The 27723-nt window shown below is 40.0% G+C and overlaps 1 protein-coding gene across 1 annotated transcript; it reads right to left on the bottom strand.

The window, feature by feature from the left end:
* Window positions 1-14126: 14126 nt before the first annotated feature.
* Window positions 14127-27213, bottom strand: LOC103405503 (importin beta-like SAD2). The gene is made up of 22 exons (XM_008344517.4): window positions 26833-27213; window positions 26287-26422; window positions 26109-26196; window positions 25747-25896; window positions 23511-23673; window positions 23221-23405; window positions 22938-23111; window positions 21839-21984; window positions 21638-21761; window positions 21364-21544; window positions 20149-20308; window positions 20023-20064; window positions 19826-19944; window positions 19540-19738; window positions 18828-18959; window positions 18277-18380; window positions 17662-17841; window positions 16866-17005; window positions 16577-16716; window positions 15822-15982; window positions 15122-15248; window positions 14127-15023 (listed from the first exon to the last, which is right to left on the bottom strand). Exons 1-22 carry the CDS (start codon window positions 26920-26922, stop codon window positions 14863-14865), a joined length of 3102 nt encoding a protein of 1033 aa, XP_008342739.1. The 5' UTR covers window positions 26923-27213; the 3' UTR covers window positions 14127-14862.
* Window positions 27214-27723: the final 510 nt, after the last annotated feature.

The raw sequence follows: 27723 nt of genomic DNA, 5'->3' as shown, positions 1-27723 counted from the left end.
GGGCGCTGGGTTCTACGGCCTTCTTTAAAAAACAAAAATTTCTTCTTCGAGCAACCTTCTAACAATTTTTTCTTGCATCATTGTAGGATTTTTTGAACATGTCTTCCTCGAGCCACAAGAATGATAAGTTTATTCCGCCTGTTGTATTTCCAAGGCAAATCTGCAAGTAAGCTAGGTTACTCCAGGGCAGTTCATGTCAAGGTAGGTTTCGATGAGCAATTCAAAGACTTCCTCGAGATATTTAAGCACACAATTTCGTCCGGGGTTCGCGTGAAGCGAGCCAAGGATGGTAGCAGCCGTGAACCGTGTGCTCTAGGAAAGTTATCAAGTTTCACCCTTACTACTTTATGTTGGGATTCAGCTTTCTTATGCGTCGATTCTTCCAAAAAGTGATCTACTCCATGAAATGTGCTCCTGCTCAGTGCTCTTTGAATGCGGTCTACATGATGATGGGGTTCCACAACTTGAGCAGGTTCTTTGACTTGGACCTAACTGCCAACGAGTTTTGGTATTTCTTTCACATAGGCCACATCAATGGCGTTAGGTAGCTGAAGACTCACCATAGGCTTTTCAACCACTCGAGCAAAGGGGATCATGACTGGGCTAGAGAGGCCTATAAATCAGTAGAGAGTGGGAATCTGACTTCTCTCTTGGGCTGCGCATCCCGACTACTTTTCACCGATGGTGAGTGGGCTTCTTACCCTCTAAGCTACTTTATACTTTTTGTTAAGCAATCTTCTGATTTGTCCTTATTTTTTAATGTAGATTCGGACTTCAGCTCTACTCCCAAGACTTCTCTAGACATGAAGAAAGTGCACATTACCTTGGGGATCTTTGCTGAATTTCGTGAGTGGCGTTGGCTGCTTCCTCTTCGTAGGGAGAAAGGTAGGTTGCCTCTGAAAGAAAAGATCAGGAGATCAAGGATGAAGCATTTTTTTATCTGATCGTCACCGTGGAGCCTGTTGCTAGTGGAGACATGAGAAAGAGATCCCCATTGCCTGCTCGAGAACCGTCGGTAGAGAAGAAGCCCAAGACTTTCGCTACTGCCAGTGAGGGTTCGTTCACTGCTGGGAGGCTCGTAATTAACTTAACTTATTCCAAAGGGAAGAAAAAGGTTGTTGGATCTGAGCTTGTGAAACCTGCTGCTCTGAGGGTTGATAGAACAGTTGCTGACAGGATTGCGCAACGGAGGAGTTCTGCCGTGCCCTCTGTGTATGGTTTTATTTCGAGACAGCTTTATGTGTCCAAGTCTAATCCAATCTCGGAGGAACCTGCAGCGATGAAGAGTGAAGATGGTGATTCCACTACCACGGCAGTGCTAGGGTCGACCCCTCCTATTGAGCAGGAAGTGCCTGCCTGTATGAGCAGCCATGATCAGTCTGCCAAACCAGCCTTAGAGGAGCTTTTCAAGATCCATGCGCTGTTAAAGCCCGATTTTCTTGAGGACACAGAAGCATGTACCAAGTTTGTTAATGACATGATCAAGGTTGTTGACTCCAGTTTCTTCATGAGGCGTGAAACTCAGTCACGAAGGGGATCCTTGCTTGCTATGATGCATAAATTTGTGATCCTGGCAAGAGAGTACACACGTATGGAGCAAGATGACGCTAAGGCTGCTAGGGAGATAGCGGAAGCCATGGTAGCATAAGCTTGCTCAGCTGTTGAGAAAATTAAAGAGTTGGAGTTTGAACCTGCCCTTTTCAAAGGATCTAATGTATTTGCCTTTAATACCCTATGTATTTTTAGATTTATGATTTGGTTATTCATTTTTATATGATTATGTGGAACTTGTTGGAAGACAAATAAGATGGTGGATAGATTGATACTTTCAGTCCCTAATTGTTCTGATAAAATAATCACTCTTATGATGAAATAACTAAAATGCCCCTAGAAGGGTAATTTCATCTTTGTGAGACCTTCAAGTTCAAGACACTTGGTGGTAAATATTATATTTTACTTAAATAATACTTATCATAATGAATGCGTGGTCACAAACGGATGTGGATTCGGAATTAGAACTAGTAAGTTATGAGTTTCTAAAGTTGGAAGGCAAAATGGTAATTTTGGGAGGGACTATTCTAGATGCCAAAAGCTTCTCTCTTTTTTTTTTCTTTCCTGCGGGCAGATGTAGCAAGGATGCTGCTGTGTTCTTCTCCTTCTTAATTCTTCTTCACCCCAACACTTCATTTAATAATAACTTCCTCATACGACAACGAAATCATGCACGGTCAAGGCTATGTATTCGTAGCAAAGCCCTCTTCAGTTTGATACCAAAACCATATGCTGGAACCAAGTGTGCCCATATATTGAAGCCTAGAAGTTTCAACGGTTTTCGTGTTTTTTCGCCAATTCCGGCCAACCTCGCCAGACATGCGTCTCGACCCAAGAGAGAAATATACTCCTCTCACCGTGCACTTCCAGGATATGTAAGTGGATCTTCCAAATTCCAAGTTTCATTTTCGAACAAGTTTGAGATTTAAGTGTTTTAACTCCAAATTCTAGGGTTTTTGTTGAGGATTCGTGGTGGTGACGTTGATTTAAGAGCGTAGTAGCAAAGTGGCAGATTGATAAACAACTTTGGAGGAGTTTGGAGGTGAGAACCTGAGAAACCCCATCATATTTTCTTCTTGGTTTTAAGAGATGAGTTAATATATATTGAGTTCTTGGTGTAAGTTGGATGAAAATGTGTGGATTTTTAAACTTGTAACTAAAGTGGCAAAGAATTGGTTTAAGTTGATAGGTAGGCAAGCCATGAGCCTCACCTTGGATTTTGGGTGATCTTTGGCTAAATTTATTCATGTTGGACATGATGGAGAAATTATAAGAAAGTTGTGGAATCTGATTATGTATATATAATTGGGTGATGAATATTTATTAAGTGTGTGACCGTTACATAAAAACTAGTTGGCAAAAACTAATTTGGAATAAATTATTCGAAGGAAGTCTTCCAATATCGCATGATTGTTAATTTAGTGTTTGTTAAATTTCTCGTACGGTTGGTGAAGTACAATTGGCTTGATCCTTTCACAGGGTACGTAGGCAGTCTAACTCTAAAGTTAGATCTAGCCAAAATATTTTTTTTTTTTTTGAGTAAGTGTTAAATAAGGAGATTGATTGATGTTAATATAGTAAAGATTAACCATAGGGTTTTGGCCTACCACTGTGTTTAGCTTCCAAATTTTTGGGGCATTACACTGCCCCTACTACTCTGCAGCTTGAGATCGCTCGCTAAGAGATCAATGACTTAAAGGCTCAGCTTGACACGATCCATGGGAAGTATGGCTTTGCAGAGAATGAGATTGAAGTCCAAGCATTGCTAGTGCAGGACCTTAAGAGTGCCATTTCTGAATTTCGGTATACCCGTGATGCCAAGGACATAGAGCTAGTCACTATGCATAATGACATTGTTCAACTCAAGAAGGTTGTCAGTAGACTTGAGTCCAATGAAGTGGAGCTACAAGGAGCGTTGTCTGCCAACGAGAACCTGAAAAAGGAACTAAATGAGGGGAATAAGTAGTTGAAGAGCGAGAAGTCTAGTCTTGAGGTTGTTATTGCCCAAGTTCCAGCTAACTTCTACAAGCTTGTCTATATAGATCATTTCCTTGGCATGTCATCTGACTACGCCTTTTCTGACAAGGACCACAAGCTTTTTGCTATTTCTTTTGAGGACCTGCTTAAGTTTTCCTTCGAGAGTGCCATTGGTGAAGCAGCTGAAAATCAGGCTGCCCAGATTGGTGCGGCCGAAGCTAGTGCCACCCAAGCAAGGGCGGCTGGTGATAGTGCTACCCATGATAGGGTAGTTGTAGATGAAACGCGGAAGGTTGATGCTGCTGGGAGTGATGCGGCTGCTGAAGATGTCCAAGCTCCTGAGGAGTAGTCTTTTTAGATAAACTTTAGGTTTTACTTTCTTTTCTTTTCCTACTTTTTCTTTGCTTGAACTCTATTGGCATCCGTGCCAATTTACCAATTTGCTAGAAATTAATAAACAATTTTTCTTCGCTTTACTTCATCTTTATCTTTTTGCCTTGCTTCAAGCTTTTACCGTAGAATGAACAATTAAGCAGGCAGCTTCGAAAAATGCAATCAAACCCATCTCTATTGCTTTAGGAGCCAACTTTGGGTTGTCGGGTGTGAATCTTCGCTTTCTTGAGGCATCTTTCGAAACTTCTAACTTGCAAGGCCAAATGACTTTCGTAGTTGCATGTTTCATATTGGTGGTTCACTAGATCTTTAATCGCAAGGTTGTTAACGAAGCGCGCCATTTTTTAATAAGGAGACGGGCTTGCATGACCTATGTGACTGTCGATCTAGGCTTAAGACCTCTACAAAGCTATTAACCAGAGAGTCAGCAGCCAAGCGCCTTACTTATAGAAGTAGGTTAGTATGCATGACTACTCGGTTGTTAACTTTGATCTTTTAGGGCGTTGAACTGCTGAGCTTATCTCACGTTGTTGCCCCCTGACCATAGGTTGCTTAGCTGGTTGTCATTTCTCTAATCCTTTGAGCTACATGGTCTGCATCACAACATACTAAAGGTTGCTAGGACATGAAATTCGCTACCCTTTCGCATCAAAAGTGCATGGTTCTATGGAATTTTATGGGCAGTGGTTCGAAAGAACGATTGCACTTTATGTAGCCAATTCCTAGGTTGCGTAGCAAGTAGCACAATACTTTAGAAATCAGTGTAAACCCAAAGGGTTGTTCTGCGCTAGGCAGTGTATATGTGTGCTAGCATGTTAACCTTTCCAAAAATTATGCGGTTGTATAGGGTTAGGCACCTAATTACTCGAAGGGTATACTATAGGCAATCTTCCAAAAATTGTAGGCTGCTCGTTGAATTCGCATCAACTTTAGGCTTCTAGGGATCTTCTAGAAATCATAGGCTGCTTGTTAAATTGGCACCGGCTTTAGGTTTTCAAGGATCTTCCAGAAACCGTAGGCTACTCATTAAATTGGCAGCGGCTTTATGTTTCTAAGGATACGCAGAGATCGCAAGTTGGTCACATACAAGATGTTCAACTAGTTATGCTAGCTAGTTACATCAAGGATGCTCAACTGTGTAAACCCTATGCATGTAGCTGGAGCTAGAATTCCATATCCTCGCAGAGATTGCTTATGTATTGCACCAAGGATGCTCAGCTGCGAATGCTAGCTGGTTACATTGCCGAGCCCAAAATGGATGTCCCTCTAATGGGTAGAGGGAATACTATTTCGTAATATAAAGATCGCTAGTTGGTCACATACATAATGCTCAGCCGGGGTCACCAGCAGCTGGTCACATCAAGGATGTTGAACTACAGCCTATCTTTGTGGGCTGCCTTCCAAAGGGCGAGTTGTGCAGCGTGCCTTCTCCGTCTCTGAGGCCCGGGTCCCCATGGATCAAACCGAAAGACTAAAGTCCTTCAATTTAGTTAGGCCTTGAAAAAGACCATTATGGTGCAGACCATCGTGCTCTATTTACACCACGGCAGTCTGACCCATCCACGTCTGGATATTCGAAGTGCATAGTTTACCCTTTCCTAGGAGGAAATCATGGTTAGTCCATGGGGGCGCAATTCTTGCAGTAGGTTCCTAATTGGGTTGCAATCTTCAATGAGAGCAGGAGTAAACAGTTGTTGCAAATACGTAGTTGATGAAGGAAATTTTGTGAAAACCATGTTCATTTGAGCAACATCTATGGCATGCAATTAACAATTAAAGGTGGAATCATGCTTGTATGCACTCAAAACAAAACATTACCCATGAAATTCAAAGCCTAGTAGAAAGGTGAACCAAGACTCAACTCAAGAACAAAGTGAGTTAAGAGATTTTATACCTTTGTTGATTCCTCTTTGCATAAGCAAAGGCTAATCACCCAAGGAGAGGGCCTTCATTCCTTGCTTCTTAGATCCATGGATTTCTTGGATGAGGATGGTTGAAAGGATTCTCCAAGTTCCCAAAATTGAGAACCTCTAATTTTTCCACACCAAGGAAGGACTTGAAGAAGAGATGAGTGACCTAGAGGAAGTAAGATTGCTAGCTAAAATCCTCTAGGGTGGCCGGCCTCTTAGAGAGAAAGGGAGAGACATTGTGTTCTCATCTTTTCTCTAAAAGAAACCCTAAGGATGAAATGGCTATAAAGTTGCCTTTATAGCACCTCACAATGGAGTGGCAAACTTGCAATTAAAGCAAGTTCACTACCCTCCTCTATTTGGCCGGCCTTAAAGGTTTATTGGGCTTTCAAGCCCTTTGTTTATTCAAGTTGTCATACAAGTTGAGTTAATGGGCTTGAAATGCAAATCCCATTGGGCCTTGCGGCCCAAAACTAACTCGAGGTCTTTAACGAACTTTATTCGTTTGATTAATTAACATATTAATTAATCCTTGCCATAAATAATTAAACCATTTAATTATCCTTACTCATCTCTGTTGTTTCTTCAATCTCTACCTTACACGGTGTACGATCCATTACGTTCCTTTTAGGGAGGCAGTGGGAGATTAGAACTCTTTCAAATCGATTGTGAATTGAAACTTACTTTCAATTCTCCCTTTAGTGATTATACACGTTTAGGGCTTACAAACCATGAGTGACACCTAGCAGTATGTCATGGTTACCCAAACTAATCAGAAGAGGCGGAGAACCTATTCAGTTCAGGATTACAATGCAATACGGTCTTTCTCTAATACAATACTCTTGACCACATTGTTTGGTTTAATAGTTTATTCATGTCTACTATCCAATGTGATTCTCTTACTTATATGATTACTTTGAATGTGATTTGGAACGACTTCCTAAATCTTATTCATACTCTGGCTAGAGATTCTTAATCATATCATAGAGTATTCTCCCTCAAACGGTTTGAAGGTTAGAGATCCCTTGTTGCGCATTCACTTGCCTCCATGGCTAAGTGGCTTAACCCCAACTATGCCGTGGACACCTCTGACAGAGTGACTTTGACATAGTCAAAGATCAAGGACTTAACCACAAGACAACTATGATGCCTCAGGTCAAATGACTACTTTTCATTATCCCAACCATGAGTTCTCATGTGACATGAGTATGAGAACTCCTCGTTGATCGTGTTCAGTGGACTCATTCTCTATTGAGCACCTACATGCATGTCTTGGTATCAATCACACCAATGACTCGAGACTAGTCACTCTTCCTGAGAGAAGACACAGCACGTACTGATCTTAACGGACTGTCAATGCCCAATTGGCAATCCTATGATCAGGAACGTTTAGGATATGTATATGAAAGAGAATGGTCTTATGAATCTAACTTCTTTAAATTACATTCTCCTAATTACATATTCCTTGGACTTATCGTTTAAGCATATAACATTTATATGAGACGGCTTAAAAACAATAATCTTTGCCTTCTATATTAAACTAGATTAGTTTAACATGTGAAATGTCCGTAAAGTATCATCATATGATTGGTTTTAAGGCACATTTCCAACAGTTAAGCCAAGTGATAAATAACTTCGGAAATCTTCATTGAAAAACGAGAGGAATGATACCAGACTTAGCTGAAACTGCTAGATATTTACCCTTTTGTTGTAGTTGGAGATGAGCTGTTGCTGGTAGGCTGCAATGCAGGTGATAACCTTCTCGCGTTCCTCCTCTGCTAGATTTAGATTTGTGGCCATCTCCTTTCTGTTCTGCTCCAGAGTTAGCAATGTAGTGTTGATGTTGGCACGATGACATTGGAAGGGATGATGCTTTTGAACCAAATGCCAAGAAGAAAGGAGTTTCGTCAGTTGCTCGCCTTTTGGTTGTGCGATACATGTGTAAGACACCAGGAAGTTTGTTTGGCCACTTTCCCTGCTTGTCTGTGAGGGATTTCTTAAGGATGTCCAGGATTGTCTTGTTAGATGCCTTCACTTGCCCATTGCTTTGGGAATATCTAGGTGTGGACATGTGCTGCTTGATGCCATATTTCTGGAAGAACTTTGCCAAGTATTTGCCCACAAATTGTGGGCCATTGTCAGTGATGATAGATTATGGGATGCCGAATCGGCACATAATGTTTGTCCATATGAAGCGCTCTATGTCTGATTGAGTAGTGGTGGTCATAGGCTCAGCTTTTACGCACTTGGTGAAGTAGTCGGTGGCCACGATCATCATGCCTCTGCCCGTAGTAGTGGGCGGCATGGGCCCTACCATGTCGATTGACCATTGCATGAGCCATAGGCTTGTTCGCGGGTAAAGTTTGTTGGCAAGAAGTGTGGGTACAAGCTTGAAACGCTGGCAGCTATTGTACTTTTCAACAAATTCCTTAGTGTCTTAATGCATGGTAGGCCAGTAGTAGCCGACATTGAAGAGCTTATATGCTAAGGATTAGCCTTTGAGTGGTTTCCACAAACTTTTTTGTGGATCAAACTCAAAACTTTCAAGTCGTTTGGAGGCGCTAGGCAGCGGAGATGTTGGCCTGAAAAGGATATTTAGATGAGAATTATGTTCCACATGTAGTAGCGTGATGCCATTATTTGGAGCTTCCTAACTTTCAATCTTTCTGCAGGGAGTGTCTCATTGATTAGGTATTCGAGGATAGGGTCTTGCCAGCTTAGGTTGTATTGACTTGTAACACCTCGACTGCTGATTCTTTTACTATGCTCGGCTTTTCAAAATACTCGATCTGGATGGAGCATCTAAATCGGTAGTTCAAAGCGAAGCCTAAGGCTACTAGGGCGTCTGCATGAGCATTGTCAACCCGTGGCACCAATGTGAGGGTGTAAGTCTGAAACGCCTTAAGCTGTTTTCGTACCTTCTCGAGGTATAGTGTCATCCTTGGATGCTTTGCTACATACTCCTCGGTAGTCTGGCTAGTGATGAGTTAAGAATCAGAATGGATTATAAGCTTCTTGATTACCAGATCTTGTGCTATTCGGAGGCTTGCCAATAAGGCCTCGTATTTTGCTTCATTGTTTGATGCTTTGAAGCCTATAGTGATTGCCTGCTCGAGCATCGAGCCATATGGGGTGATGATAATCAAGCCCGCTCCAAAACCTTTATAGTTGGATGAACCATCGACGTGTAGGCACCAAAATTCTTTGTCAGAAAGAGTTGGTTCGGCCAAGGCATGCTCGAAGGCATCTTTGGGCTATGTTGTTGAGTCTTCCAGGCCAGGAATGAACTTTGCTATGAAGTCTGCCAAGACCTGAGCTTTTATTAACCGTGCGGGGTCAGTAAACTAAGTCGTATTGGCCGAGTTCTAACGCCCACTTCATCACTCATTGAGAAGCGTCTGGACCATGTAGGATAGATCGTAAAGGATACTGAGTTATGATGACGACTGTATGTGCCTGAAAATATGGTCTGGGCTTCCGAGCTGCAACAATTAGTGCCAAAATTAGCTTTTCAATCCTCAATTATCTTGTTTCAGCATCGAGGAGAGCTTTAAAAGTGTAGAACACTGGTAGTTGGGCTCCCAGCTCTTCTTGTATGAGGGTAGAGCTTACTGCTACGTCTGAGACTACCAAGTAAATGTATAATTCCTCGGCTGCCTTCGACTTAGATTGTAGCAGAAGGGATGTCAAATATCTCTTCAAGTCTTGAAATGCTTTCTCATACTCATCGTCCCACTTGTCTCTTTGCGCCTTCTTGATGGCCTTGAAAAAAGGGCTTGCATCAATCTGTTGAGTGCAAGAGGAAACAATTGAGAGAGGTTGCTCGTCCGGTCAAACTTTGGATCTCCTTCAAAGTGGTGGAGGATTTCATCTCCAAGATTGCTTTGATCTATTTGGGATGTACCTCGATTCCTTGCTAGGTTACAAGGTACCCTAAAAATCGACTTGAGGAGACTATGTGCATTTAATAGGGTTAAGCTTCATCTTGTACTTGCTAAGGATACTGAATGTCTCTACCAAGTTTCTAAGGTGGTCTAATCGTTGCTTTCCTTTTACCATGATGTTGTTGACATAGACCTCCATGGTAACCCCAATCTACTTTTTAAACGTTATGTTTACTAACCCTTGATAGGTAGCTCCTACTTCTTAAGGCCCAAATGCATAACCTTGTAGTAGTAGGTGCCTCGCTTGATCACAAATGTAGTTTTCTCTTTGTCGGGCTCGAACATGGCAATCTAATTGTAGCTGGAATATCCGTCCAAGAAGCTAAGCAGCTGGTTCTTAGCAGTTGAGTCCATCAAAAGTCTATTTGGATGACACGGAATGGATCTTTCGGGCAAGCCTTGTTGAAGTCGGTGTAGTCTACGCATATTCTCCACTTGCCCTTCTCTTTCTTCATTACCAGCACGACGTTGGCTAGCCATACTGAATGCGCCACTCCCTCGATGAATCTGGCTTCCAGTAACTTGTTTATCTCTACCTTAATAATCGCTACTCATTCTGGAGCGAAGTGTTTTTTTTTTCTAGATCACCGGTTTGGTAGCAGAGTCGACATGTAGCTTGTGGCAGGCTATATTGGGATCAATGTCGGGCATGTCGGAGGGTGACCATGCAAAAACATCACAGTTTTCCTTAAGAAAAACCCTGAGCTCTTCTTTTTCCTTCGGGCTCAGTCATGAGCTGATTCTAATCGCCTTCTCTAGCTGCTCGAGATCAAGAATGATGTATTCAACGTCTTTTTCTGGCTTTCAACCTTTTTCCTCTATTAGTGTGTCCTCCTAAACACCCTCATCTTGACCTGTCTGCTGTAGTTGCTATTTGGCAGTAGGCTTGTCTTTCTAAACCTCAATAACTTCTACAAGGGTGAAAGACTTCTTGTTTGACTCTTTCAGCATTTGCACCGTGCATTATCGAGATGGGGCCTGGTCAAACTTGATCTTTCCGACTCCTCCTTCTGGAATGCAAAATCAGATTTTCTGGTACTCGACAGAGGTTATAGCGCCCAGTTTCACTAGCTAAGGTCTTCCTGGGATCCCGTTTTAGGGAGACGGATCGCTGACTATAATGAACGTCTGCTTTGAGACTACTAGTGGTGTTCTCACATTGAGTGTTATGTTGCCAATAGCAGTTGAGGTGTATCCATTAAATCTGGTAAATACCTCTACTCGGCGTATTATCGTGCTTTCCAGGCCCATCTTCTAAATGACAGATAGCTGAAGTAGATTTACTATGCTACTGTTGTTCACCATCATTATGTCGACTATAGCATGTGCTAGTTGAACAGACACTACCAGAGCATTGTCATGTGGGAAGTTAACTCCTTCAGCATTCTGCTCGGTGAAACCAACAATGGGTTCAGGTTTGGTGTTTGTTACCTGAACCTAGGAGATTGTTATAGCCTACTAGATCTTCCTCTTCTTGGAATTGTTTGTGGTCCCCAAGTATTCAGACTCAACGAAGATGTTGTTGATTCTGATGGTCTTGGTAGACGGCTCATTGTCTTTATCTGCGTTCCTTCTCGGCTACACAACTGGCTTGTCTAGGTATCTGTCTTATTTACCCTCATTCACCAGCTTCTTTGGGGAGTCCCTCTAGGTATGGTAGTTGTCGGTCGTGTGACTAGGACCTCGGTGGAACGCATAGTACTTGTTGTGATCTAGCTTAGAGGTGTCTCATTTGGGTTGTCTTGGTAGCTTGAACCAAGGCTCATTCTTGAGGTCATAGAGGATTTAGTTGATCAGGATAAAGAACTTGGTATAATTCTTGGTAACCTGACCTCCTCTTGCCGGGGACCTGTCTCTGCGCTTAGCCCCCCGCCTACTTTAGTCGTTGGACTGCTTCTTGTCCACCTTCTTTTGAGTTGTCTCAGACTTCTTCTGAGGTTATGAAGCTACTCCTTTGGATTATTCTTGATGTTGAAGAGATGGTCAGACTTCTTCTTGATCGAGCGGTAGGATGAGTATTCCTTAGTGAAAATTACGGAAAGCTCGTTGAAACTCTAGATGGACTGTGAAGGCAAGGTATGGAACCAATCTTGCACCTCGCCCTGCAAACTAGTGGCGAATATCTTGCACATTAAAGCGTTGTTGGCTCTGTAGAGGATCATTGCCTTGCGATATTGCTTCAAGTGCTTTTCCAAGTCTCCATCTCCCTTATATAGGGTGAAATGCGACGTATTGAACTTACGCAAGGGCTCGGTCTGCTTAATCTCGTCTGTGAAAGGTGATTTGCCCATGTGTGCCACGTCTTTGCAAATGGCCTAATCTGTGGTTTTGATGCGCTAGAATCCATGCAATCGCTCAGTGAGGAGTCTCTCTACTTCTTCTTGAATTTGCCTCTGCAGGGCAGTGGGGCTTCCAGCTACCCCTAGTCATGACCTGCTGGTCTAAGCTACTCTTCCCTATGTTCGGCTCGTCTATGCCACGGCTACGGTGCATGTGTTAAGTTCCTGGCAGACGAGCGGATTACTTGTAGGTTGTCAATTAAACTTGAGCCGGATTGAGCGACTGTTTCTCTCCATCTGTCATGTTGCCTACTACGATGTAAGGTGGATGATGCTTTTTTCGGGCCTAGCCGTTAATGAATACTTCGCCTGGAAGGTTGTCCATGTTGATTATCAGAATGTGGCCCCAACCGTGAATGTATGCTTGTTCGTAGGCCTAACCGAGAGAATACACTATCTTAAGGGCCCAGGCGGGAGTGTAAATTACTAGAACGCTTGGTTCGCAGCTGGTAGAGGGGTTGCTTGCCGAGATGTAGCTGGAGACAAACTTTATCGCCTGCCTTTGTCCTCATTCGGGACACCTCGTCTGGGGCACGCTATATCTTGGTACGCTATAAGAGCTGATTCAGCAAGGTAGTCTGATGCGCGAAGGCGCTTGTCAGTTCGATGACATGTCAGGATAGGTGTTGTTCGTCATTTAGAGTGAAAGAGCTGGGACGATAGACGTTTGCTTCAGTTGTGGAAGTGTAATTGACTCCGGGTAAAAAGCTTGAGCCAAGATGGGTTAGATTCGCAGAAATATGGGGTAAAGATACCCTTGGTTCAACCTTTAACCTCGGAATTTGGATATGGTTGGTTGAACTGGTTTGTGACCATGCTGGACCGTCTTGAGGGCTGTGGGAGCAGGTCAGGCGCATGGGCGCTGGGGCGCCTCGGCTTGTCTTGTTTAGCCTCGAGCTGGAGTCGTGCTGGGCTCGCGCTGAGCTACAACTTGGGTCGCGGTTGGCACCGCTTAGGTTGCCTTGGTCTGGCACTCATGTCCAAGTGAAGATGGTAGGTGCCAGAGGCTGCTATCGAGGGCAAGCAGTTGTATGGGTCTGCGCCTGCTGGCTGCTTGGGCCGTGGACCTCCTACCTTAAGGTTTCCTCGTGATGAATGAAGGCTACCCCATGGGCCACTACAGCGGCAGCTGTTGCTGCTGGCATGGCCACGGTACCTCATGGTGGGAAAGGAGTGGTCTTTGCCAAGGTAAGCCTCGAGGAGCAATGGCATGGAGCCACGTTGCGATCTCCATCGGTTGGTCCTTGTCCTTCAACGTAAGGGGTCCCATTGGTTGTAGTTTATGAAGTTCTTGCCATCGTCTTCGTAGATCTACGACGGAAGGAAGTTGAAAGCAAGAGTCTTCGGATCAGAGCTCTCGATGAAAGCACGAATTTGTGGATGCAAATTTCCGCCGTCTCTTCCTTTGACAAAAATGCACCTGCAAAATAATAACACCTAAGATTAAGGCCAAAAACCTCATGCGCCCACAATGAATGGGGGGTGGGTTCAGAAAAAACAAGGGTAAAATTGGAATTTTGTAGGAATTTGTTTTAATGTAGGGTGGGTTTCATAAATTTGTGGGGTGTGAATAAAACTACCCTTTGATTATTGGAGTAAAGCCTCATGCTCCTTCTAATGTGCTCTTGGAGGAAGCACGTCTTGGCCTTATGCAAGTTATCAGTGTGGGACATAAAAATATTCTTGTTCAAGGGGACTCATAAATCCTTATTGATTGCACCAATGGTGTTTATTCCGTTCCCTGAAAGCTTAGAGTTTTACTTGATATGAATTTTGCCCATAATATTGAATCCATCAGTTTTGTCAATGTCTTTTGAGAAGCGAACTTCGCAGCTGACTGTTTAACAAATTTAGGCCCTTCTTTGCATTCACATTCTACGTTAGATGGTTCGTTGGCTATCTATTGTTATCCATGCATGTACTCTACGCCTGCTGATTCAATAAACCACCTTATAACAATACAAAAACACAATAAAAGATTAAATAGAACAAACAACGCACAAGTCAATGAATTAACTAAAAATCCACCATTTCCAATTAACCAATCTGTTAAAAAATAGGTTCTTCACACTTCTACAATAAGCAGCAAAGCAACCCTCGGAGCTCTCTCTGAATTCATGTCAAAACTCCCAACCCAATAAATCGACACTGCTGACTTTCTTTTTACTATATATACCAAAAAATGATGAGAAAAAAGGGGGAAAATTGCAGACTTAACAAAAATTTATCAATACAGCCATCAAATAACCCCCCATACAATGGCCACTCAAAAATATTACACTCGGGGTGCAGGGAACCCTCGCTGGTATGCACAATGAAAACCTACGGGATCCAAATCAACAATACCCTGTAGAAGAGAATCTCGACCTGAATAAATGGTATGCCTATACCACAGGAGACTCTTGAACACGAAAAACAAGAACAAAAATAGGAAAAATGACAACACAAACAGTCGGATCAAGGTGTATCCTCCCACAGAATGGCCTGACTCACCAGACCATGACTGAAAACCAAACCCAGAATTGATGTGCCAGCTCCAGAGTTCCCCAAAATTTTGCATATTGTTGCAACTCATCAGACAACCGCTCCAAGTACTTCAAACTGAAACGTCCTTGGGGCTCACTGACAACCGTGACCAGAAGCAACCAAATACTCTGAATGGACCGTTCCCTATATTCCCATTACTACATGAATGGAAAAGGCAAAGAAGAGCAAGGCAAAATTGAAGCCACAACAAGTGAAGCAAAATCATGAAGCTGTGGCAGCTGCTGCCTTCACCATCTTCTCTTTTTCAATTTCTGCTCTCCTCTGTTCAGCATGCTGTGCAACACCATTTGCAAGAGCCTGATAGTGGAAGTCCAGAGTCTGCATAAGGCTCTGAAACCTCAACTGATCCGATGCTTGCATGCCTTCACAAGAAAAGCATAGGAAATAAGGTAACATGTCAGACATGCCATAAATTCAAAAAGTTTTTAAACAGATAGCATGGGAAAGACTGTCCTCATACCTTTGACTGCATCAACAAAATAGATAAAAGGGTCCACATCATCAATTGGTGACTGTAACTCCTCATCATCACTGAAATCATCGTCCGAGTCTGAGTCGTATTCATCACTAGGCCGGAAAGACTTTGACTGTAGCACCCCCAAATGATAATTAATGTTCCGTCAAAGGATGCATAGCAAGAAAGACTAAGGCGAAAAACGTGGTAAAAGAAAATATAATTACTTGAGCTGAAAATAAATAAGCTAGCGATCCCTCGAGGGAAGGGATGCACAGAACTATGCACTGCATAAATTGCAGGCCTAAATGGTCTTATGGGACTGTTAGGCATCTTTATTGACTTGGTACCTGGGCAAGCACCAGGCTGGCCTTTCACAGCACACGTCACGAGGACAACAATAATTTAAAGGAACTGAACTTGAACAGAAGTACAGCGTCGAGAATTACCAGAAAGCCTGACTAACTTGTCATGATGTAATTTCAGTCTCAAAGGAAAAAAGGGAAAATAGATTCAAAATTTGGGATGAGCTAGAAGGGTGAATTGTTCAGTCAATACTAGGCATCACAAACCAGTGTAAAGTGGCAACACAACACATTGCGTGTTTAACTTCACCCTTAGTCTAAAAGGGATCATAAAATATAACCACCATAGGATAACAAGTATTCTCTCTAAAAAAAAATTCTAATAAGAAAACAGAGCACACCTGTGCAGCTAACTTTTGAAGTTTAACGCTATCAGCTTCATCACCATCCTCGGTATCAAGTCCCATTTCCTTGTCAGATCCATCACCATATTCATCATCATCATCAGTTTGGAAATCATCCATTTCATTGTCATCTTCTGGTTCTTCCTCCTTTGCAGCTTCTGCCAAAACAACATTAAGTCTCTAAAACTGATAGTAAAAAACTTATTTATATAAGTGTGTGAGCCATGCCAACAAAAGTTATAAGTTAAAATGTAAAAGTAACATATTTTCCTAGCTACATTGAAACGCATAAATATTCTCATTCCTAAATCTGTATAATTCACATTATAAATCTAAATATTCTCATTCATCAAATTAAATCACTGTCACACATTCCTCTCATGCTTTCATTTGTTTCTATGATATTATTCTAATTGGAGATACAACTAGAGAGGTAAATCAAATCCAGTGAAATTAACAATAAGACCATGATAACAATAGGGATGGGAGAGAAAAAAATTAGAAAAATTATGTAAAAGAAAAGAAACTGGCCACACGCTTACAAGTTTTTAAGAACAACAGTAAAAACAATAATAGAGTAGATAAATTCATTAAAATTTTGAAGTGAAAAAAGAGGGATTTATTGTGGACAAGTCCAAGAAAGAAAATAGAGGATTAAAAGATATTTAGTGCATATAAAGGACAAAAGCACACAACAAAAGAATGAGGCCTGTATTAGTATATAATCTATATGGTTAAAGGGGAGAACATACCTGCAACTTGCTCCTTGTACGCAACCAGGAGATCAAGGGCAGCCCTGAAAACACGGCCCAATGACTCCCCAGGCAACTGTTCAGCTGGGAGTGTCATTAATGATGTCAAACCCAGACAGCATACTTTTTTATCATGTTCCCTGCAATGAAAAACTCAATCACGCTCTACATCAAACACTTCCTCAAGAAGCAATACCAATGTGAGCATTCACATATAAGGCAGGTAAGCACAGGGAAACAAACTCAGTTCGTGGGGCAACACCAATGTGAAACCAAATTCATGAATTACCTCTTAAAATTGGCACGCACACCACTTTTCTTGACCTGTTGCAGCATCTGGAACCAAAGATTAAAGATCTCTGTTGCAACACCCAGCTTCTGCAATATGCTGAGTGCCAAAGCTGCATTATAGTATAGTGCATCGGCAATCTGCCAACAGGAAAGAGAAAGCAATTAAAAACATATCAAGTAATCATACAAATTTGGCAAAAAAAAAAAAAAAAGTAATCATACAAAGGCTCCAACAGTTGTCATTATAAAAGCTTTAAATGGTCAGTTTATAATGTCACATATCCTAGAAAGTTATGAACGGGTCACCATCGCTTCTGGCATTGCAGTCATACAGTAAAAGGAAAAGGCTACAACTTGCTTGTGTAGGAACTGCAGAGAAGTTGACTTTTAATTATGTCGGTTTGTTAAGCAAATTTTTTAGAGACAGTAAAGCCAATGAAACATTGTCCGATGACAATTAAAAATCACTTTCTGTAGACGTCCGTATTGTGAGCATAATATATATAATGCCAGATTTCAACCAACATTCAGTGACTTCACTATTTTAATGGACTAATATAAGAGTTTCTAGGTACATGATAATATAAATCCATGTTCCTATGTGGCCAAAAGCACCAATTTCATCGAACTAATTAACTGGGTCCAGGGTAAAAAATGATATGGTTAATAGCTATGATGACATAAATATTCTACAATGTTTAGTTTCCTCTAAGGCACAGATCCACTAGGCAGACATAAGACTTTAAGAGAAGATTTAAAATGAGAAATACATGAGTTGATGTCTGGCTACTTACCACTTCAATGAGAAGACATTTCAAGTATGACTTCTCTGATCGGCGTAACCGCTCAACTGTAATTCTAAGATATGGTTCAACCCATTGATCAACCTGCCCTCTGCAGTTCTGAAAAACTACTTGAATGAGCTTTGGAGCAGGCTCAATATCACTGTCTTCCATATTTTTATCCGACATGATCTGAACAGAAGAAGGATGCACATCTCATCAACAAGAGCAAAGAGACCGTATTACCATAAATTTCAATCACCATAGATATTAAGGGTCTGCTTGGTTGCCATTGCAATAAATATCTATTTGACCAACTGAAACTCTCAATTTAGGATCTAACTATATGAACTGACTAACTTAATTATCACATAACTCAAGCAACTCACTAAAGTCACCCACAAGCTGTCCCAATTAAGAAGATATTCGGTCCTTAGTTCTGTCCAACTGACTTTAGTGAGTTGCTTGATTTAATGTGATAATTAAGTTAGTATTATTATTTCATGAATTGTTCCATTCAGTAGTGGTTGCTTAAATAATATAGAAATAAAGGGCACAAGTCATATCCTATATGCATTCTTCAGTCTAACAAGAATATAAAAAATTGGTAACATAGAAGTAACTCACAGCTGCAATCATATTCCAAAGGCTTTGCTGGTAGTCTGGTTCTTTACAAGTGAGGAACTGTGCAGTCGCCCTGGAAATATAGTTATCCAAAGGAACCAGAATATCTACAAGGGAACAAATAATACGAGTACATGAGTGCATAATTGCATGAACCGTCAAAATTTCCAATTACGAAATGATTTTTGCTGTTTCCCCCCAAATCAATGGTGTGCAATCATGTTAAGCATTAGGTACGCATTGTACCATTTTACAAGTTCAAGTGTACCAAGGGCTGAACACATATACAACCAGGTGCTGGGTTTGTTTCAATCCTAAGGTTTATTTGGATTGGTTTTTTATTGTTTGTATCAAGAGAAAATGGAAGGTTACTAGTTATACGCTAACAATAGGTTCTACTTCTGCCCAGAATATCCTAAGTTGAGATAATTATCACAAAAATTAACCAAAGTATAGAACATGAAGCAGGGAATCATGGAATGATACTATTTTTCATGTGCTTGTTTCATGTAAAATTGAAGTTTAATCCACAGATATTAAAATATGGGACTAACTTGGGAAGAAATCAATAGCCCATTCTGCCAATGCGTCCATCATTAATGGCCAAAGACTCCACATATCCAAAGATATTGTTGGAGAGAAAAATGTCATATACGATATGATTTCCAACACTTCTTCAAAAACCTCTGCAAGGGAAATTACAAGAGGAGTGTAGATCTGTTAGTCTTAATCAACAATGTGTATAACACCAAAGAAAGAAATCAGGTATCTTAACCTAAGATCTTACTAGTGTTTTGAACTCTAATATAACAAAGATCATTAAACTAATTTGCAAAGGTACATTGTAAGTTTCTTGAATTGCAAAAAAATTTCAAAGTAGTAGCATAAATCAAGTTGGGCATCAGAGAAACAAAGTTTCTTTTTCTGACTTGAGGGGATTTTAAAGGAACAAAAATACCCAATAGTTTTTTTTTCCTATTATTAAAAACTGCCATATAAAGAATTGATGATGTTCAGGATGGAGGATACACCCATCAAACAATGTTCTCTTTTATATAACAGTGACCTCGACCCTGGTGAAAGGAGTGAAACATTCTTTTATATAACAGTGACCTCGACCCTGGTGAAAGGAGTGAAACATTCTTTTATATAACAGTGACCTTGGCCCTAGAGAAAGCAGTAAAACATACCACTTTTTGAACTGGACTAAAAAGAAGCACTAGATAGTAGATATACAACACAAAGGAATACAACTGTCATTCAAACCTTGACCGTCAGTTGTCAACATCCTGCGCATTATAGGAAGCAAAGTTGGTTCAACTTGGACAAAAAGGTGATGAAGCCGGCTCACTGATTCAAGAATGGTGCTAATAGCACGCAAACAACCAACTGCTGCCAAAGCACCAGGGTCATCAACGTCATCATCAGCTTCAGCAGTATTCATACACCTCCAAAATGCAGCTGCCTACAAACAAGTAAACAACAGAATTATGCAAGCATATTTGAAAATGAAGCAGAAGTACTCTCAAAAAAACTGAAAAGTAAATCTTACCAGATTTTGGCACAAACCAAGAGCATAAGGTGCCATTTCCTCCCCGAACTTGTCTACTATTGTCTCCAGAGTAAAGACAAGATCCTCATTCTCAACCTCATTCATGAGCTTGAAAAACTCTGCACAGAAAAATGTACACATTGGGTAAGTCTCATGATGATAGTTAATGATGCATAACAAGTTTTCAATCCACATACCATCAAGAAGCTGAGGAAGAATTGGCCGGATCTCATTCAAATCTGCATAGCATACAAAAAAAATTTACACACAGAAAAAGACTACATGAATGCAAGAGAGAGAGAGAGAGAGATGTAGCTATGTACCACTGCAAGCTTCAACAAAAGAGCGCAATGCAAAAACTGAGTCAACTCGAACAGGAAGTTCCGGGTCTCGCATCCCCTCAACAACACTATGCAATGCTTTACGGAAATTGTTCGAATCCGAGAAGTTAATATGAGCATACTGTCCCGCGACCCAGGCTGCCTAATATTCATTTCATAATGAAGGATAAGAATGCCTTTTTAATAAAAAAAAAAAAGGTATAATGAATACAATACATAAGAAAACTCTACAAAAGGGAAGAAGAATAAAGTACATATTATATTCAAAACTGCTGTCAAGTGTAAGAATGAATAAAAACAGAACTTCTACCCTCCTCCATTAATTTACAAAGGGTTCAATAAAACACTAAGAACACTTGTGAAAATTCAAAAATGAAAACCAAAGACTATTGCACAGAAATTATCACGACTGAAGATCATTGTTATTAAGCAACAATTGTTACGGACAAGCATCAGGAAAAGCTTTATTCCTTTTATCTTGGAATCCAATGAAGTTCATTAATACTACTATTGAAAGCTCACTCTCCCTTGCTGGACAAAGAGGCTGTCCAACATTTCACCACAAACATTTGATAATAGATTGAGGAAAAGAGGATGTTCTATGGTTCATTTAAAATCAACTTACTATTTTTACTTTTATTTTTTTAATCCATACTCCTTGCATACAGGCCCTCTCTTTATACCAATAACTCCCCCTATGGTGCATGTGCACTGTATTTAATATATTTATGTCTGCGAGGGCATACATTTCAAGTTTCTTCTAGACAAAGTTGCAAGTGATGACAGATTCCTGACAGTCGGGTAGCGAGCATGCGCCAATTTCTAAGACCAAGAGGGCTTCTTTCGAGATTGTATGGATAAAGTGAGATAAAAGATTCTTGATTATGGAAAGATCAGATATCCTTTCAAGGATCTTTAGGGTCGGTGTTCCAAGTTGATTGTAACTTAATTCTTGTACTGCTTTGGTGGTCAACCAGTCATGTAATGCTTGTTTGCATACTACCAATTCTTGGAATCTCAAAACTACTCCCTCGTCACTGTCCACCTCATTTTTCATATGCAATACTTTCTTGGACGGGGTGCAACAAGTCGAAAGTCTTAATAGAGATCTATATAATACCACAGGGGTGCAACATAACCGAAAAAATACAAACAATTACTGTAAGAAATACAGAAAAGGAATTTCATGTAGCAAACCTTAGCTCTAAGATGACCAACAGGACTGCTAAACTCAGGGAATACATGTTGCACCAACATATGCTCAAGTTCAGACTTGTAGGGTTCGGTTTGTTTCAGTTTGTCGCAAAGTGCTCCAATAGCAAGAAGAGCACCATCTTTCTGTCGATACGGCTTATATTCCACTGGTGCTTCATCATACCTGCATCAGGAAATAAAAATTTTAAGAGGAAAAAAAGTCAATGTTGAATCACCAATACACACGTATCATTTTCAAAAGATCACGAAAAGCTACCTCTTAAAAATTTCCACAATGAATTGAATGAACTTATGAAGATTTTCCTTTCCACGTTTTCTAACCAACTCACTCACCAAATCCATGGAAGCCGTCCTTGGACTGTATAAGTCTTCAATGATATCTGCACCAGCAAGAAAACGAATAAACCATCAATGAACAGTTATCTTCAAGTGATAAAACAAGAGTTTGAAAACTGACCATAACCCTTCCTCACATATTCATGCGGGTCTTCATCCCAAAGCCTTAGATCATTGTCATTGAAACACATAAGGGGAAAAACAATCTCAAAAAGAAGAACATTAAGTCGAGGTTGCAGCAGATTATACATGCTATTCTTTGATATGCTGCATATATAAACAAATGAAAGGAGGTTAGGCAAATCATAAGTTAATTAACACAAAAAACAACATGGTTGTATACAGAGACTTCATATTGAAGGTTGACAGATCCAATACAACAGAAACCACTCAACAACATAAGTTTAACAAATTTTTTTCTTTATAGATTATAACATTATTGATTAGTCAAATGAAATAAGTTCACTTCAAAAACTAGGATTTCTTTCTCAGGGGAACTACATGAAAAGTCAAGTACATTTAATATTCATAGGATCACAGTAATTTTAAAATTAAAAGGAGATAATAAAATGGAAAAGTAACAATCACGTCAAACTTTCAGAATATTCATGAATAATATGCTGAACCACATCACAGAATAATAACAAATGAGGTGGTGCTAAGGTTCTTCAGGCTAAAAGAACCATCAGGACCTATTAGCACAGCTTTGAAGTTTTAGATAACATTATGGAACCATGCTCACAAAAATCTGGTACATCAAATATTCTAATTTTGACATGAAAAATTATCTTAGTCAAGAGATACCAGTCCTTATGGAGTTTCATTGGATTTGTATTGGACAGACAAAAGCACTCAATTTTCCAAAAATATTCAGAGGTGTACTACAAAACAATAATTTTACCAAAAACAAGTAACTTTTCCACATCATACATCTTAAACCCCATGCTAGACAACGCAGAGTTGAATTTAAAGCATTGTCAGAACTACTATTGTTCTCCCTTGTGCATGATTTCTCCGTGCCCAATAGATATTCATTAGACATTTGGGACCATATAAATCACAAAAAATATTGGGCAACTCCATTTAAGTTTAGGCCACCTTACTATCCATTAAATGAAATTTAACAAAAAAAGATCATTAATAAAAGAATAAATACACCACCAGACAAATAAAATGCAGTCAAATAGAAGGGTTTAACCCATGAGAAAAAAATTGCCCACCTATTGCTTAAATACTGAAGAATGAGATTGATAACTCTGTCAGGTAAGTAGCCACCAGTTCGGATCACATTCAACAAATTTAAGTGACACTCCAGAATCTTCCCTGCATAATTCTTCTGAAACATTTGAGCAAATGCTTTGTTTTCTGGCAGTTGAATTTTTAAATCTCCAAACCTAGAAATAAAATATTAAATGGGACAAAATGTCAGATATATGCCTAGTTCTTGTTCATCGTTAATTTGTTCTAAAAGTTATTCCAAAAAAACCTTATCTAAATCTTTACCGAGTGTACAGCCGATTTAAAATGTGGACAGTCCATTTCTTCACTTTCCACCACCCCCATGCTTTTCTAAGATCAGGATCTGAAGGCTGGCCTTCAGAAGGAACAGGTCTCTCCAATATGTTTAAGAAAAGCATCATCCAAGCATTGAACACATTTCCATCAAATAGTTGCTTTGGAATCTCTAGCTGAAAGAGGCACCAAAAAATGATACATATAAAAGTTTGTCTAATATTAATTTATACTACTGAACAATAATCATGATTCCTTCGACCTCTATGTCCAGAACATACATATATGGATGACCAGAAAATTTTACAGATAAGCTTGATCAAATCTGCTACTTCAAGTGATGGGTTGGGTATTTGGACAAGCCTGTTGAATATATTAAGCAAAGGTGGAAATGTCTCCTCAACAATGCGATAAACTGGTGTCCTCTCCTCATCAGTTTTGAACCTAAGATTTAAAATAACAAATTAAACTTCCAAAGTAACTCGGAAGATACATATTACACAAATATAGAAACGTAAGGCTTTCTGAAAGTTATTTCAACACTTGGAAATACTAGAAAGATGACAGCTTAATCAAAACAACAATTGTCTATGAAGATGCCATGTTGTGTAAAACTACGGATCATTTTTAAGGTTTATACTTACAGACACACAGTGGGTTCAAGTCTCAACTACCCATTACACAAACTAGGTTAAGAATACAACTTCAACATAGAAATAATTAAGAAAAAGCTTAAAAGGTGAGAACTTGTGAATTTTTCAGCAGTTCTGATCTGCATAGCAAGTATTAGAATTCTGCACTGCATAAAATATAGGGGTGTCCGCACACCCCTTTTTACTTCTCACACACCCTTTGTTAATTTCTGTCTGTTGATCTTCTTCAATTCATTCGATCCGACGGCCGAAAATTAGAAGGGTGTGTGAGAAGTAAAAAAGGGTGTGTGGATATCACACCCCAAATTATATGCAACTTTGATACTCATTCTATTCATTTTGAGCATATCAAATTACCAATATAAACTGCGGGTGCGAGTAAAACGATAGAAAAAAAAATATAATAGAGAAGTAATGATATAGTAACTTGATACTGTACTTCATGGAGGTGATGACATTGATCATATTTACAGTCTTGATGATGTAATGAAAGCTGAATTAGTAGTGATAGGCAATGCTCTGAATTTGGAATGAAATAATATTGACATACATAAACCCTAACCAACATGCACGCCTAATCCTATATTTGAATTTGGGTGGACTGAATCGACCCCACACTTTCACCACCGCAATGACAATTTCACAATGTCCATGTGTCAGTTTGCATGTCTAGATACGTGAATAGACCACACACACCCCCCCCCCCACACACACACACAAAGATGGTTACAAGCACAAAAGGGTATTTATAAAATCCATTCAACATGTAAGTTGTAACTTGTAACCAAGTAAATTAGGGGAAATTTGAATCCTATAGTTTTCCAATGTTTTAAAGAACTCGCCTCGGGGCGCGCCTAGGGCGCCCTTGAGGCTGGGCGGTGAGGCAAACGCCTCAGTTTTGCTGGAGTAGGCGAAATGCTTCGCCGGAGACGCTGAGGCGGCGGAGGCGCGCCTCAAGGCGTCCAGGCGCATCTGCCCCTGTTTGCATCCCAACGAACCCACAACCCAGATTTTCCCTTTTTGCTTCACGAAAGAACACCAGATCTCCGCTTGAAGGACTTAGAATCCGTGAACGATCTCCACTACTCTGCTGCTTCAGCTCCCGTGCCAGGCGTTTCCTTTGAGGCGAAACAAAATAAATGCAAAGGGAGAAGAGAGTGGACAGTGGTACAGAGGTGAAATGGAAGAAAAAAAGAAGGGGATGGAGACCCTGGTACAGAGAAAATGAAGGAGAAAAGAGGCAGATGGGAGGGATGCGGTGGGCGGAGAGAAAAATGGTGGTATAGAGAAAGAAGATGAGGCGGAGAAAACAAGGAGGTCACGGGATGATTCTTGAAATAATAAGTAATAATAAAATATTAATTCATATAGATTAAAAAATTAATAAAATATTAATTGATAAGATTAAGTTATAATAGAATATTAATACATATGTATGTATGTATATCTATATATATATAATTGTAGAATGAATGTTTAAATTACATAGTATTATTTTTTTTATACAATTATATGTATAATATATAAAAAAATAAATAAAAAATTTAATCCCGTGAGGCTTCGCCTCACGCCTCACGCCTCACGCCTAGACGGGGCTTCGCCTCGGACGCCTCACCCACGCCTCACGCTTTTAATACATTGTAGTTTTCCAATGAATAGTAGATAGGAAGCACTTCATATAAGAGAACATATGTTGTCAATTATATATGTCAGACTCACAAACCAACTACAGATTCAAAATCATTAGCATGCATCAGATATAAAACTAGCTAGGCTTGTAGCTTTAGCAGAAGGCAATGCAGCTGTACATAATAGCCACTATTCTAGGAATTATTTTAAAATTAGCACAAATAAGATAGCGTACTCATATTTTCTAGAGAGAATCCGCAAAACAAACAAAGCTCCATAGACTTGTTGATCTTGTAAGTTATGCTTCACCCAGTCTAAAAGGCGTGGCCACTGCTCAGGGTAATCAGCATGAATAATTGTCTTCAGGCACTCACCTAGCTGTACCCTGTACAACATGACATTTGAAATTTGACATTGCCAGCAAATAAGAAGAAAAACAATACATTATTATACAACACATAATATTATAAAAAACTAACAAACTAAAACTACTGAGAATGTTTATGTCTGCACTCGCAGCCATAGTGGTCTCATCTACCTAGCTATGCACACATCTCAACTATAGTACTTGAAAACAGTGAACAAAATAGCAAGTACCTTAACAATGGGGGAACCTGTGTGACAAAGACTAGAATGTGATCCCTCACGACGTCTTTATCACTCTGTGATATCTTCTGCTGATCATCTACATCAACACGCAAAGAATAAGCAACTGCCAACTGGAATCACCAGTGGGCTTTCGATACTAGATAAATTCTACACAATCATTGCATACCAGGATCAATAGGTGACCAGTTCTTTGCAATGAAATTCTTGAAATGGATGCTGCCAACTTGCCGCACAGCCATGTCACAATTGCTGTCCACTATAATTTGCAACATTCTCACCAAATGCTGTGGTGTATACTGAAACTGCAATAAACAAAAACCCCATATTAACGACACCGTCAAAGGAAATAAAGTTGTAAGTTAGAAGAAAAAAAACACATCCTCAACTATCCACTTGTCATGTTCTAGTTGATATTTAGTAGTGAAATTTCGTTGGAGAGAGTAAAAAAGAGTGTTTTTCTAAATATTGGGATTGAAGTGTATCTATTAATATTATAATACGGAAAAAAAGAAGAAAACCGAAAGACACACACAAAGAAAATCAACCACAAAAACAAGTAAAGCTATCAAATTGCACAATCAAGGTCATATCCAACCATAAAAAGCCCAATTTTGCACCAAAATTACACCCACTTAATAAAAAAAAAATGGCGAAACAGCTTCGGTACAAAGCATTGCTGAACGAATTTAAGCGAACCGGAGGATGTATGCACCTGATTGAGGCTCTGCTCGGCGGCTTTGCGCTCATCGGGATTGGTACTGAGAGCAGCCTGTAGTATCACAGCGAGGCTAGGAAGATCCATAGCAAACGATCGGAGCTCCAATTCGGATCAAAACTCGACGATCAGAATTTGATGCGAATCAATCCAAAACCCTCGAAGGGGAAAAGGCATATGATTGCGAATGGAATTGGGAGGAGGGAGAGAGAGTAGTGACGACTTGCTAGGGTTTAGACAAAAGTTGAGGAGAGAGACAGCTAGGGAGTGTTGCTATTTAAAGCACTAGGGTTTACGGTTGTTGAACTAATATCGTTTCCGGAGGAGGGGTCACATGCCAAAATATGAAAATAGGAGTTGATGCAAATTTTCATCATCTTCTTCTTGATCAAAATAGCACCTATAAAATAAATAATACCTTAGGTCAAGCCAAGAGTTCACGATAAATGGGGGCTTCTGATATCAAAGTTAGAATTTTGAGGTAAAAATGTTTGGAGAATTTAGAGAATTTTGCAAGAGAGTACGAATGAATTGAGTTTTGAAGAAAATGAGATGGCATTTATAGGGGTGTGGCTGGCCACTTGGATGGTTTTTTCTTTGAGATTCATGATTTGTTAGCTAATTAATTAATTAGGTAATAAATAAATTAATTAGCTAATTAATATAATTAGAAATGAATGATTTGGGGTTACTTTATGGAGAAGATTTGATGAGGATTGATGAAATAGGTTTTGAATAAATACATATTTTGGGCACTTTTGACTTGATTGAGGATGATTACCCACTACTTGCGCGTAGAAATCCCGATGTGCCTCCAGGGTAATTTTGTCATTTTCACCCAAAAATCCACGTGCCACCTCCATATTCTTCTTGATTATTTTTTCTCCA

Source organism: Malus domestica, chromosome 13, assembly GCF_042453785.1.
Source record: "Malus domestica chromosome 13, GDT2T_hap1".
In the NCBI taxonomy this organism is placed as follows: domain Eukaryota; kingdom Viridiplantae; phylum Streptophyta; class Magnoliopsida; order Rosales; family Rosaceae; genus Malus; species Malus domestica.
Note: the sequence above shows the minus strand (reverse complement) of the source record. Positions and strands in the feature narration are given on the sequence as shown.